Raw genomic sequence first — 15,391 nt, forward strand, 5'->3', positions numbered from 1 at the left:
AAATTATGGCAACTGAAGAATTACTGCTGAAAGCAAACAAGGGGGGGAATTGCTGGAAAGACTGTTTTCCCAGCAGATTTGGGCGCTGTTCATTTTTAATACACAAGCTGTGATACATTTCCTAAATTCTTGCACTGGCAGAGGTTTCCCCACTCCCATCAGCAATTAAACATTTGCTTGGCATGTGCGCAATGTTTACTGTAGAGACCACTTGTGTCATTTATTTATTACAATTGTGCTCTGCCCTTTCTCCAAGGAGTTCAGAGTGGGTTATATAGGATTATCGTTACAACAACCTAGCAATCTAGCTAAGGCTTGCTTGGAGAGAGTGACTGGCCCCAAGGTCACCCAGGGAGTTTCTCCACTGGTAACATCCAAGAGCTGTGGACAACACGGAGTGTGTTCTGATCAATGAACAAGATAAAAAATAATTAATGAGCAAGGTAGAATCAAACCTTATGCCAACTCATTCAACAGCTTGCTTTCCCAGCATTCAGCGACTAATTCCAGAAATCTTCAGTTAACCATAGTTGCCATTAAGTCCCAACTGGGCAAGTGCAGTTCCTAGGTTTGGAACAAGCCAGAAGTTGGTCTAACTTCAAACCATGCATTTAAGATCCTGGTTTATTCCAAACCTGGTAACCATAGCTTCCAATAATAGGGAGCTATGGTTAACTGAAGACTTCCTTTTGCTACTTGCAGCAGGCCAAGAAGAGGGGAGAAAAGGGGCAGAGTGAGGAGTGTTGGCAAAAGACATGCATACAACACCAAAACATTCTCATTCTCACCAGCCCTAAAGTGTAGGCAAACCCTGGATTCCACCAAAACACAGTAACATCTACATAGGACTGTGTTCACCAATATTGTGGAAACACCTTATATTCAGCAACCAAGCTTTTTGCTCCTTGTCAAGCACGGCAGTACCTGATTCCACCATCTTCCACCCTTTCCAATACCCTATTCTTAATTTATAACGACTGGAGTTACTATGCTATAATTGACAGGAAATGGCTAGTAGCACAGCACCGAGGTGGACAAACACACTCCTCCAAGTGAGGTTTCTCATCTTTGTACTCTGTAGGCATGTTCAGATGCTCACACTCAACCTGCCCTCCCCCCAGTATCCCTCTGGTGCTTGCCATGCCTCCTTCAGTTCCTGGGGGGGGGGGAAAGCACTTGCATGCCTTCCTTTGCCCCCAGCCCACTCTCTGAGCATCCATATAGTCAGGCGAACCTTTGATCACAGCTCATATCATTCTGCCAAGTGGTGATGAGGAGAACTTGCCACACATCAGCTACAGATGTTTGGTTTAATTATCTCTTCCCACATCGTTTCTTGAGCTGCACATGGGAGGATTGGCGGACTTTCACAACGGCACCCCCTACTGTTCATTTGCTAAGATTATTAATTTCAAATGAATGCTTTGTTTTGAAGAAGTAGTTGCACTGTCTCGGATCAGTCATCAGCTGCAACCTTCCATCTCATAAACTTGCACATGGTCAACTAAATAATTTCTTACAATGCCATAATTGCCCCAAAATGTTCCACTTAATGTGGGGCTTTTCCTCAGGATTTTTTAAAAAATAATATTTCTATTAATGCATTGAAATGAAAAATTTCCATTATAGTTTACAATAAAGGCTTTGCTACTAGTTATAGTAAGCAGTCTTAAAGTGACCTGTGGCCATAACAGATAAGATAACCAGTAAACACATAGCTGCCAAGTTTTCCCTTTTCTCGCGAGTAAACCTATTCAGCATAAGGGAATTTCCCTTAAAAAAAGGGAGAACTTGGCAGCTATGTAAACATGCTTCGATGACACTCAAAATAAATGTTAGGAGATCTCTTGTTCTACCATTGAATCCAAATGTTTTTTAGTCTCTCTCTCTCTCTCTCTCTCTCTCTCTCTCTCTCTCTCTCTCTCTCTGTGTGTGTGTGTGTGTGTGTGTGTGTAATTAAAAAAATCCATGAGTGTTCTTTTCTTTTGTTTTTTTACAATTGATGTTAGAATTGGAGGTGTGGGAAAAGCTAAACTCTGAAATAGAGGGTAAAACTAGAAAACTAGTGAGAAGCTTTAAATTGAATAAAATTGAAATAATTGTTTTGGTTTCTTCACCTCAAAAAGGATATTGTAGAACTGGAAAAGGTTCAGAAAAGGGGCGTCAAAATGGTAAAGGGGGTGGAATGACTACCCTATGAAGAAAGGTTACAGCATTTGGAACTTTTTAATTTAGAGAAAATGCAAGTAGGAGGTAACATGGTAGATTGTTGTTGTTGGTTATTGGTTGAGCTTTTATTAGTTTTGCACTGTTGAGCTTTCTTTCTTTCTTTCTTTCTTTCTTGAAATCTTGGTGCAAAAAAAAAAGTATTCTTGAGCTTTTTTAAAATTCTGGACATACATTGGCCTGATCCAACAGCCATTTCTTACGTTCTTAATGTGGAAAATTGGAATTATATTATATTACAATGCATTATAATATATTATATTATAATGTATGGTGTGCCACCTACTGGTCAAAAAAGGAGGAAATGCATTAATATTCAGTTGTGCACATACGTAACTCCTCTAAACACCTTTAGAGTTCTCAAACACTGACATTTCATGAAGGTTTCCCAGATTTCATTTCTGCTTCTCCTGATTTTAGACCATAATCCACAAAGATTCCTTCCCACAGAAACCAACTAGTTTACTTTCAGGACCTTCTGTATACTACCTTCTACTATTTAGTATGATCAAGATATTTCCATGAGAAGAATATCAGGTCAGGCTTCCAAAAAATAAGTGCAATTAAGGACCAAATATAGGCTTTTACAAAATAATATTCTCTCTGTTGATGCCACTGGTTTTGACTTGGCTTGGAGTTGCTCCTGGATGGAAAGTATAAAACATTTTATAAAATCCTACAAACATCAACAGGGTTTTGTTTTTTTTCAGGGGGTTGTGAAGTCAAAGCTTTAAGAATAATTAGTAAGCCTAAAAATGTTCAGTGTGTAATATTTTACTGTGCTTTTACGATTGGAGGAAATTTGTTTTCAAACACCATTCCTTTTATGGGCTCCCTGCAATGCACGTTTCTGGAAGAAATAAAATAAAGGCAGGTTTCTGTCTACATGCAGCCTCTGTGCTTTTTTTTTGGCATTTTTAAGGTAGAAAATCTTTTTTCTAGGTAGAGCTGTGAGACTCCAGTTCTGCATGCACTTACGAGTTAGTTAGTCCTGATGAAACCAATGGGATTTACGTCTGTGTAGACCTGTGCAGGATTGCAGCCTATCAGTCGACATGTAATGAAAACAAAGGAAACTTCAAGTAGGAATGTTTAGAACTGAGAAATGTTGTTACACACTTTGATATTTATTAGCAAATGATATCTGCATTAACACTACAAAATAAATTTGTTCCAAAGTAGGGCACTTAGCTAGTTGCCCCCACTCTTCTCTTTCCAGGGTCAGGGTTTTATCTATTATGAACCCTGCTGTCAAGATTGTGGGGATAAGGAAAACCATTAAATCTCAGTACTGAGTGTGCCTGTTGTCTTTGTCCATGGAGTTTCGATCACTGCAGATGGTGACAACAGTCACGAAATTAAAAGACGCCTGCTTCTTGGGAGAAAAGCAATGACAAACCTAGACAGCATCTTAAAAAGCAGAGACATCACTTTGCCTACAAAGGTCCGTATAGTTAAAGCTATGGTTTTCCCAGTAGTGATGTATGGAAGTGAGAGCTGGACCATAAAGAAGGCTGATTGCCAAAGAATTAATGCTTTTGAATTATGGTGCTGGAGGAGACTCTTGGGAGTCCCATGGACTGCAAGAAGATCAAACCTATCCATTCTTAAGGAAATCAGCCCTGAGTGCTCACTGGAAGGACAGATCCTGAAGCTGAGGCTCCAATACTTTGGCCACCTCATGAGAAGAGAAGAATCCTTGGAAAAGACCCTGATGTTGGGAAAGATTGAGGGCACTAGGAAAAGGGGATGACAGAGGACGAGATGGTTGGACAGTGTTCTCGAAGCTACGAACATGAGTTTGACCAAACTGCGGGAGGCAGTGCAAGACAGGAGTGCCTGGCGTGCTATGGTCCATGGGGTCACGAAGAGTCGGACACGACTAAACGACTAAACAACAACTGAGTGTGCAGTTGCATGTGGAGACCTTTTAACCACCCCCAGAAATAAATTCAGACGAGACTCAAATTTTTGGTTTGGTTTTTGGCAGAATTTAGGCCACGACTTTATTGATTACAATCAAGTGAGTGGTTGCATAGGCTCTGGTTCGACTAGCTACCTGCACCATTGCAGGCAGCGCTGACCCTGGGCACCAACCTTAAGTCAGCCTTGGGTGAACACCTGGGACAGAGGCAGGCAGGGGGGTCTGCCACGCCTCCACCCAGATGAGCCCTGAACTCAGGCTCAGGGCACAACCCTGTACAGGGAAGACCAGCCATGAGTCCATGGATTCCTTCTTAAAGGAATACCCAATGCATAGGGATGGCTAGGCATCATGCCACCCCTATCCACCTGAACCAGAACCTATCCACAACCTTACAAGTTGTAATGATTTGCTACGCGGCAGGCGTGAGTGAGGGGGGGGGGCAGGACTCATGCTTGATTCAAAGAGCCTTCAAAGAAGAACCAGCATGGAATAATTCCCTCCCAGCGAGAGAGGGAGGACAGGATCCATACTGGGGCCAGAACTTAAGGGGAACCAAAATTGAGTCAGGGCTGAAAAGTGGAAATGTAGTTGGGTGGTATTGCGCAACAGCTAGGAAATTGGGGAGGCAGCAGGGGGCGAAGAAGGGAGAGTGGTGGATAGGTGGTGAAAGAGGAGGAGTGGGGTGAGGAGTAATAATGGATGTTATTTTCTGACTGATCAAGATGGCCCAAAACTGGAATGACCTATGGAACTGGCTGATTCATCTGGGAGACCCTGAGTCCAGGGAAAGGGGGGGGGCTGAATTAGATTTAAGTGTTTAAATGTTACTATGATGAAAGAAATAATATTTGAATGTATGGAAAATTTTGGGGTATAAATTTGAGGCATAAGGGGAGAAATAGAGGATAGATAGATGGGAAAATACATTTGGATTTGGATTAAGATGAAATAGTTGTGAGATAATGAAAAAATGTGTTAGCATAATTTAAGATAATAAATGAAAATTGCTTAATTTGGAGTTAAAAATGGACCCAGTGCGAGGGGAATCAAGGAAGTCTACAATGTTAATTAAAATGTTAGAAATGATATGTTTTTCTTTTTTATGTTTTTATTCTTGATTTTTTTTTTGGTCTTTTTGTTTTGGTGAATTTTTGTAACTTGTTATGTTTGAAAATGAATAATTATTATTGGGGGGGGGAGATAAATATAGGGAGAGGTGCCCTCTTGTGAGGGAAGACCCGATTTGCCAACCACACAAGGGGAAACTATCCTGGCTGTTTTCGTTTTTTTACTCTGAATGTCTTCTTCAGAAGTCTCTCCTCTGGCATGCAGATTGGCCCAAAAGGAAAGAGGTCAAGAGAACAAGCAGCCACAACAATGAAATGGGAAGGGGCTCTTATTCAACTCTGCACAGCTATTTCTATCCCAGTTTTCCTCAAAAGAGTTCAAGGAGACGTGCAGCGTTCTCTCCCCTCCCCCCTTTCTAATTCTATCCTCACAGTTATGTGAGGTAAGTTAGACTAAGAGACAGTGACTGGCTCAAGATTCACCAGATTCAAGCTTCATGACTAGGAGTGAGTGAATCTGCCAGTTTTTTATTCTCCCGATTTCTTAGTTTATCCAGTCTTAAATTTGGTTCTCCAAATTTCCACATCGGTTTTTTTTTTGGGGGGGGGTGGATTTCCACTTCACTGAATTTTGCAATGCAAGCCCAGTAATGTATGTAAAAACACATATACTGGGGTAAAGCGTGCATAGAAATGTATTTGCTGGTGTAATTAACATACAAAAATGCATAAGATTGATGGGGAATTGTTTTGCAAAAGGATGTATCTATTAGACAAAATTGCATATAAACGTGTAAGGAGAAATTTGGACTAAAATTCTGATGAATTTTAATGAGCTATTATTATTATTATTATTATCATCATCATCATCATCATTGTCTTAATCATCATTGCAAACTGGTGTGAAAATTTAGAGAACTGAAAGATTAAGATCAGAGAGAAACCAAAACTGACAGGGTTTCCCACCCCTACTTGTACTTCCAGCATCTTGTACACTTCTGGCTTGCTCTCACCCCAGTTATTATTTCATGGAAAAAAGAGCCTTTCTTGGTTTCTCCCCCACTTGGCAACTCTCTGCTATGCAGCAGATTCATTTGCTTTCATCATTACTGTAGGAAACCTCACAGGAGAAATGAACAAAACCCAGTCGGCTGATGGTCTAGTTCAGTAGGCAGCAGTAAATGCAAACAATATCTCACATAGTTAGCAGTAAACGGGCCTTGTGGTTTCAAAGCTAAATTGCACTTCTGTGGAACAGGCACTCTGAAAAGCAAATCATCAGATGGGAGAGAGGAGGGGTTAGGGTAGAGACATGTCTAGCAAATTTGATCTGGGGCAGTGTGGAAGAAAAGACGGCTGAATACTGGCTGCAATTACAATGGGAAATTTTGATTCGAAATTTAATTTCAAGTTTTTCAGAGGTAATCCTAGAATCAAGGTAGAAACAGACACTTCTTGGCACACAGAGAATACATAGCCACAAATGCTTCTAAAGCAGCTCTGTTGATTAGATCCCTGTATTCCAAGAAACAGGCACAAACAGTGGAAGTTGCCCTGCGACTCTTTAAAATGAAAGTTCTCCCACTACTTCTGGTGGGCATTGCCTTGGGTTCGCGTAGGGACTTTGTAAGATTGGAATCTATCCAATCACAATTCCTCCAGGCCATTCTCAGGATCCCCCCTTCTGTTGCGGGTGCGATCATGAGATTGGAGAGCGGTTGCCAAGCCTTTATGTATGTGGCCCTGAAAGCAAAATTATGGCTATGGCTCAAACTATGTTTCAGTCCGGTGGGTTTGGCCCCCCTGATTCTGAGGGATAATGTTAAATCTCCATGGGAAGGGGAAGTGGTAGAGGAAGTGCAGAAGTGCGGTCTGTCCTCCCTTTATATTGAGTCCATGACGTATAGCTGCGCTAAAGCGGTGATCGCTCAGAGATTGGGGGATATCGCCAGACAGGAGGACATAGCCCGCGTGAAATCTGGGATGTTTTTAGGGGAGCAGGTGTATCGGGCTGCACCAGCCCGTTACCTGGCGGATATCCACTACGTGGAATACCGCAGACTACTTACTGCGGCCAGACTGAATGTTCTTGATTCGGCGGTTTTGAGGGGAAGATTTGGAGGAGTCCCATACGGTCAGAGAATGTGCCATTGTGCCTTGGGTGAGGTAGAATCCACAGAACACATTTTACTGAGTTGTCCCTTTTATAATGATTTAAGGCAATATCTTATAGCCCCATATTTATCTCAGTTTAGCTCCCGACTAAGAGAACGGCAGGCAGCATATTTGCTAAACAAGCCCACTGGGAAAATAACCTTCTCCGTGGCTAAATTCCTCTTCCTGGCGCTCAAGTGTCGGAAACATATAATCGAATGCCTTGATGTGGGTTACCTGTAGGAGGTTCAGTAGCGCGGTCATACTTCATTTATGTATCCCTCTGATGCCTTCAGTTTTATATTTTTATATTTTATATTTGTACTGAGAATTTTTTTCTTTCTTTCTGACTATTGGTCGAATAAAGTATTTTATTTTTTTATTTGACACCGGAGAGGAAGCAGGACTGTTCAGATATACCATGGTGGTTTTATCCAATGTAGTGCTAAGCTTCTTAGTGGTATACTTCCACTGGCGAAATGTTTTGTGACAGTGGGACGTTGTTGGGCGTGAGACTGCATAAGCAGGTTGCAGGCAACTTCTTTGCATGATAGACTGTGCAATCTGTTGTGCAACACGGTCACACTAGTGCAGCTACTTCATTCCTCTGCTGCACAGCAGTAAAATTCACCTATCTGCTAGCACAAGAGCCTTCACTCCAGGGCACAGAGAATATTGGGTACAGCCCTTAGAGTTGCACGTGCTTGAAAATGTGCACCCTAATTATAAAATAATGTTAACAAATAGGGTGGCAGCAACTTGTCAACCCCCCCCCCCCCAAAAAAGGAGGACTAGGCAAGAGGACCAAAAAAAGGACACAAATTTGCATAAAAATTGCATATTGATTTATATGTATAAGCACAGATTTAGAAATAATTATTGTAATTTAAATAGAAATACAATAAGACCTCTCTTCCTACCAGAGGGGAGGAGTTGTGAGCAGGAGCCGGTACCCGCGTCAGCAGGGAGGCGAATTCAGCTCCCTGCGTCAGCTAGGGCTGGGTTTAGCCGCATTTAAGCGGCCGCAGTAGCGCTGTGCCCCCATTCTGTTTCCTGAATTCGTCAGATCACCTGCCCACCCTCCCTTTAGGTCATATCTATGCTTTGATCTTGCTATGGACTTTGGTCGGTTGCTTTGGTTGCCCAGGGGGCCTGGTAAGAATTTTTATCCATTTGGCAAATTGGCCTCTTGGTTTTTCACCTACCTCGTAGCAAATGGCAACAACTTTTTTGGTATTGGTGGTTAGGGATTGGAAGGGATCCGGTGGTCATGGATCCTGTCTGATGCCCTGTTGGTGCTAGGGCCATGCCACAACCCCCGGTGACGTCAGGGGAAGTTTCCAGTTGTATTTGCATCATCAAGCCCCTCCCACTGGTTGTTAACCCTCAAATAACTCTCCGCTGAGCAGGGTGGAGTCATGTATAGATTGTTTGATCCAATGCCTAAGCCAATACCACTCACATGCTGTAACCAATAAAGTTGTGGCCTTATTTAGCCCATTAACCTAAAACACATGTGTCCTTGTGTCTTATTTATCTCTAAGCGGGTGGCGGGTCCTCGACTCGCACTCTCACTTTAGTGCAAAAAGCAGCGTGCAGGCAATCTGTGTCCACTCTGCTTTCTAGGTGCCTCCTGTAGACTGGCGACTTCAAGGCTCTTGTTGCTGCTCCCGTCTTTCTTGTGGTAACTGGACTTGAACTAGCCAGCTAAGAATTGTGTCAAGACATTGGGGAAGTGTGAAAGCTGGTGGATAACTACCTTCTAGTTCAGGAAGTGCACAGCAAGTCAGCCATTGCTAGAACTCCCACATTTCAGATCCTTCAAGCATCCCTTCTCCTCACCCCAATCCCAAAGGAGGCTCAGGATTGGGGTCCAAGACTGTTATGCTGACCAGCTGCTGAGTACATATCGCTTCCCCCCCCCAAGGACCTTGGGAACTGTAGTTTACCCTTCACAGAGCTGTAATTCCCATCGTCCTTAAACTACAGGTTTCTTTGAGGGAGGTCACGTGCTTTAAATGTGTGGTGTGTACGTACCCAAAGTCACTGGACATAAAGGTATAAAATCTGTAACAGGATTGTAGCGTTTATTGTGCTGTTGATTCTTGTCTTATTTTTACTTTAGCTGTGGCTTTAGGTGTGTTGCTTCCTTAGCCTTTCTGTAGTGTGAGCAGCACTTCCTGAGCAACTTTGGAAAAGGCAGCATGTATAAGGAATTTTAACTCTTAACTGAGAAAGTTATGAGAGGGTGCCAAACCGCTGGCCGAATGTATTTGGACTGCAACCGCAAAAGGGGCTCAGGCCTGAAACAAAATCTCTTCTTTTTTTCCAAGAGGTCTTCTCCGAGTAGGGCTAAGCTGTTTCTCAGCAACATTTATACTACCTGCCATTTAAATCACTTGTCCTTTTAAATAATTCATTGACTTCTTTTTCTTTCAAAGAAAAAAAAACACAGAATCATGGAAAGCAGATTTTAGAGTTGAAGACAGTAATTGCTTAAGTTAACTTGTTTGGCAACCCTGTTAGAGTTGATCGCTTCTCTGATGGCTTTTTTTGATAGACACTTTTATTTTCCATAAAAATAGCAAGCTCAAAAAAAAAAAAGTCTGGTTTACATTATACTGAGAAGAAAACCTGAGGTGTGGACAGAAAAGTGCTAAGCTTCTGACTTAGATGCTAAACTTCCTCTCTCAAGGATCATGGAGAAATTGCCCAAAAAGCAATTTTGCAAAACGACCTGTAAAAAAAAAAAGAGTGTTCAAGCCTGGCTTAATAATTAGGTTTCCTGGAGCGGGAACAGAGCTCAGGGTTGCTAGAGCGCATGTTTGCAGGTAGGGGGTCCCTGGTTCGGCCACAGTTAAAAGGGACCATGGCAGCAGGGAATGCAAAAGTCCTTGGCCTAAGAGCTTCTATAGCTCAGAGCAGCTGATCTAGATGAACAAGTATACTGACTCAACCTCAGGCAGTTTACAATGCACCTCTACAAAATATTCCTGTTCCTTAGCCAGTGGATATATGCAATGGTGGCTGGTGGGGCTGTTTTGCTCTCCCGTCTTCTGAATGCCACAAGACGCTGTCGCTTACCAAGAAGGGAAGGGGCAGTGCGGACACAGCGGCGGGAGCACCAGATTGGTCCCCACACCAAGTTCTCGTATGTCTCCCCCTCTTGCTAAGCAGCAGCGACATGCAGCACTGGGGAAGCAGGAGAGCAAGACGATCCCCACCCATGCAACCCCACCAGCTGCCGCTGGATACATGGTATGCTGGACAGTGGAATCAGAACGCTGCTGTTCCATGTTGACTGATGGTGACGTCGCTAGGCTTTCGTTTAGGTAACTATCTAATAGACGTTTCTTTAAAGGCGCAGGTGCTTGAAGGAGCATTGTCGGCTAGTGGCGACCAGGCTTTGATCTTACTGGGTATCAGGACCAGTCCAAGACATTTTGCAGCCCGAGGCAAAGGATGAGAGGACACCCCTTGATTCCATGTATAGAAGCCAACTGGGCTGGTGGCTGAATCTGGCTGTCAAAACATCCTCCACCACCACACCCAAGGGCAGTTTTGGGGGCTCTGGAGAGGGCACCCATAGCTCTGTCCTCCCAACAGTGGGGGCTGCCTAGGAGCTCATGAAGAATGGCCAGAAATGTCCTATTGTTGCCCCTACTTTCTGTGATGGGGTTTGCCTGCTCCTAGGGCCGTCTTAAGGTCATCGGGCGCCCTGGTGCAGGGATCCCTCGGGCACCCCCCTCTTTAAAAAAAAAGGGAAAACTCTTACCTGGCATGCCGGGCGGTGGGAGCCTCACGGCGGCCCCCGCACCTCACAGCAGGGCCGCGCTGTGCCGGAGGCCGCCTGCCTGTCCGATGCCGCCGGATTGAGTGGGGGAGGGGGCGCCGCTGCTCCGCATGACCTTCCTCCCTTCTCCCAGCGGAGCGGGGTGCCTGGGCAGGCCAGGCCACACCGGGTTCCTTCCCACCAACAGGGCGCTGCGTTTCATTGGTAGAGGTGCCGCCATGTGGCATCACCTCCACCAATGAAACGCAGCGCCGGGGTGAGGGATGACCCTGGCGCTGCAGAGCGGAACAGGGTCCTAGTGCCCCTGTTCCACTCGTATCCCTCCCTGCTCTCGCGGCGCGGCTGGTGGAGGGAAAAGGGAGGCCGCCGCGAAGCTCCCCCACTTGCTGGGGCGTCCCTCAGCGCCCCTCAGTGCCCCCTGATCGCCCAGGCACCGTGGTGCATTGTGCCACTAGAGTCAATGGGCGAGCCGGGCCTGCCTGCTCCCCTGTGCTCAAACAGTGTATGTAAGAACAATTGATATTAAAATGTTACGCATTCTTTCTCCTTCTCACAAAGAAATTGAGCTGCAAAAAGTTCTGTCGAGCTTCCTGTCTCTTGGAGGGTTATGGGAAGTTGTAAAACATTTATTTCTGAGTGTGTATGCTGCATACAATGTCCTTGCATGCAAAATGGGCACAGGAGCACATCTGAATCCCTGAGCCTCTTTGTGGAAGACACTTAACAGAATTGTTTAGAACAGTTTTGTGCTGATCTATAATGGAAAGGTAATTTAAAAAAAAAGAGTTGAAGATGCTCTTTCCTCATAACAGCAGGACAACTTCACATGTAAACGGAAAGCCTGGTCCCCTCCCTGTGTCATATTGGGGGCAAGAGACCAGTGCGCTAGCTTAACATTAAGGAAGAACCAGCGCTCATGATTTCCTCCCAACAGATCATGTGAGGGGTAAACCAGAGTTCCCAGGATTCTTTGGGGGGAAGTCACGTGCTTTAAATGTGTGGTGCATATACAGCCATGGTGTTTGGCTTACTGTTACATGCGAACCGGACCAATGAGTGCCAGCTTGTGTTTGAAATTATAATCTATGTCCCACTTCATTCCTTGAATTTAGAAAGGCTTTGGTAGTAGTCAAATTGCAAATACTAGTGAAACTGCGTAGCAAATAAATAATCAAAAATTATTCATCTGGGTTCACAGTCTTTAAATGTTTCCCCCAATTTCATAGTATTTTTTGCACTTTTTAGCAAAACTAGAGCAATAAAAGCTTAATAAGTTTTGGTATGCTATTATTTCCCCCCTCCCCCCCCCCGCCACAGGTCTTCCCCAACCTGAGGTTACTTGGTTTAAGAACGAAAACTTCCCAAGAACTCAAGTGTTCTCAGTTGCAAATGGGTCCTTAATCCTTAGGAACGTTTCACATGAAGATGCTGGAATCTACACTTGCACAGCCTCCAATGCTCTTGGACAAGCCATAGCCACAACTGTTCTCCAATTGGCTGGTAAGTACAAAATCAGGCCCAGTGGTACCAAGAAGTGCCATCAGGCCGCTGCCAGTGACTCTCTGCCTGAACCATACTTCTGCTTTCTCCTCTGTGCTTGTGCTGTCCCTGTTAGCAAAGTCACTTAAAATAATGCAGATGAAACCCAGAGAGAAAAAGAAATCCTAACTACCTTTTACTGAGGAAAATGAAGAAGACAGGGCTGGGCTAGATGAGCCATTGGCCTGATCCAGCAGAGCGCCTCTTGTGTTCTTATGCACTCTACCCTCTAATCACAACAGGCAGATCCAGTTCACTGCACCATTCCTATGGAAACACCAGTGTGCTTTACCAAATCATCCACAACACTTATTCCTGAGATGCACCAGGAAGTAATGCTTTCGCCCCACCCCTCTTTCCTCTCAGAACGAAGATCTCAGAAGCCTAACAATGGATCATACGGCAACAGTAGGAGAAAGCGTGTCCTCATGGCATCTGGGATTGGTACCAACATTAGCGTGGTACCTGGGGAGCTGTTACGGATAGGTATGACTCCCAAATATATTGGTTGGTGTTGGAAGCGGGGTGTCCCTTTGGGGCAACAGGGCCAGGTTGTCATGAGTCAACGCCTTGGATGACGAGGAAGAATATGAGCATGTGGTCTAAAACAAAGTGGTTGGTTGAGTGGGAAACTTTAGCCTCCCAAAATAGTGCACATGAGACTAACTGGGAAATGTAACTTCATAGGCCAGGCATCCCCAAACTGCGGCCCTCCAGATGTTTCGGCCTACAACTCCCATGAACCCTAGCTAACAGGACCAGTGGTCAGGGATGATGGGGATTGTAGTCCGAAACATCTGGAGGGCCGAAGTTTGGGGGTGCCTGATAGACTGTTTTTTAAAGAAATCCAAATCTCTTAGGAAAATAGGCTAACGGTGCCCTTGCTTTCTAGGTTGTCCTGTGCATCCCAGTAGGAAGAACACAATTCGCTGGTTCTTCAAAAATCAACCAATTGAAGAAATGAAAGGCTTTGATCACAGGAGCCTGGTTGGGGGACGTATCCTAGAGGTGAACGTTATCTCTGAGCAGCTTGGTGGACAATACAGATGTTGGACGTCATCGAGTTCCAAGCCATTGTCTGTCTGGGTAAATGTCAAGAAGGAAGGTTTGTTGAAGATTCCATGGCCCAATTATTAAGTTTCATTATATTTCCTTATTTAAGCATTGTTTATTGTTTATACCAAATTACAGCATAAGGCAGGCATCCCCAAACTGCGGCCCTCCAGATGTTTTGGCCCACAACTCCCATGATCCCTAGCTAACAGGACCAGTGATCGGGGAAGATGGGAATTGTAGTCTGGAGGGCTGAAGTTTGGAGATGCCTGACATAAGGCAACAAGAATCGACTGTAAGCATTTTGAGACTTCCCTAGTGTTATAGCTTAGGGTAGAGGCAGCTAACCCGATGTGTTCCAGATGTTGGACTCCAAATCCCTCTAGCCCCAGCCACCATGACCAATGGCCAGGAATGATGAGAACTGTCGTCCAGCAACACCTGGAGGACACCACAATGGTTGTCCCTGGTTAGGGCAAAACAGAAGACGGGGCTGCCATTGAGACTGGCTTCGCTCTGTCCCATTCTCCCCTAATCGCTTCATTACAACCAGCCTCTGTGGCATGATCTTGTTAGGCTAGGAGTGTCTGCTTCCCCCATCATTAAACTGGATTGTATATAAAGGGATACCAGCCTTCTTCAACTTTGTGCTCTCCAGATGTCCCTGGACTACAACTCCAATCCTGCCTGACCGGTGGCCTTGCTGGCTAAGGCTGATGGGATTTATAGTCCAAAATGTCTGCATTTAAACAACAGTAACATGTAGTACAGTCCTTGAATTCTTTTATGGGGCGACGGCAGCTGATACTATCTGAAAAACCCATTCTTTCCCAATCTTGGGCATCGGCTGTCTTGAGACCATGCATGGTGTCATGGAGATTCATTATTTGAGCACCTTACATGTCTGAAATATTGCTGCGGGGTGGTTTTTGCAGCACAGTGGGTGTTTGGAGAGAACCCCTATGCTGTATCTTCATGGCAAAAAAAATATAATACAATATTTCAGTCACACTTGCACTCAGTAAATTTTAACCATTTCTGCTTTGAAAAGGGTTATTTTGTATTATTTTAAGAAAGCCAGAAGTAATAAGGAATCACTGAAAACCCAATAAGTTAAAGAATTCATTATGTGCTGCGGGAATGAGACTGTGGACACAGCTGGGAGCGATCAATTATTCTTGGATGTTACGGGACCAACTCCCCACCCCCCTCACCAAAAAAAAAGAAAAAGAAAAGGCAACCTTGCGACTTCTGTGCTTGCATAGAAATCTGTCAACATTGCATAGTACTTCATCTTCTAAATTATGCCTGAAAGGGGGCAGGGTGGGATCATTTGGAAATGTAACCCAGTTTTTTTAAAGGGGCTTTTTGCTGGAGACTGCCACTCCCTAATGCACAGAATTAATAGGGGAGCAATGTTTTTGTTTTAGTAGACAGTTATTAAACTAATCCAGATTTTTTAAAAATTAAAACAGTAATGTAATGATGCTAGCTGGTTATGCTCCAGTAGGGGAGATGTATGTGATACATAGGGGTGTCAGAGAATTTCATCAAAATAAGAAATGGGAGCAGAAATTGCCCATGTTTGCTTTTCTGCCCCCCTTCTGGAATGGGAATCGCTTTTCTTCATTG

General features: G+C 44.2%; 1 protein-coding gene across 4 annotated transcripts in view; it reads left to right on the top strand.

The window, feature by feature from the left end:
* The window catches only part of ADAMTSL3 (ADAMTS like 3), a 280,228-nt gene that overhangs the window by 247,047 nt on the left and 17,790 nt on the right, over positions 1-15,391 (top strand). For all 4 annotated transcript variants that reach the window (XM_060282649.1, XM_060282651.1, XM_060282648.1 and 1 more), the window contains 3 exons: positions 12,485-12,667; positions 13,073-13,192; positions 13,599-13,811. In XM_060282649.1, coding sequence (XP_060138632.1) covers positions 12,485-12,667; positions 13,073-13,192; positions 13,599-13,811 — 516 coding nt within the window. The remainder of the gene's footprint in view (positions 1-12,484; positions 12,668-13,072; positions 13,193-13,598; positions 13,812-15,391) is intronic.

The sequence above is a fragment of the Zootoca vivipara genome, chromosome 14 (genome assembly GCF_963506605.1).
Source record: "Zootoca vivipara chromosome 14, rZooViv1.1, whole genome shotgun sequence".
Lineage (NCBI taxonomy): Eukaryota > Metazoa > Chordata > Lepidosauria > Squamata > Lacertidae > Zootoca > Zootoca vivipara.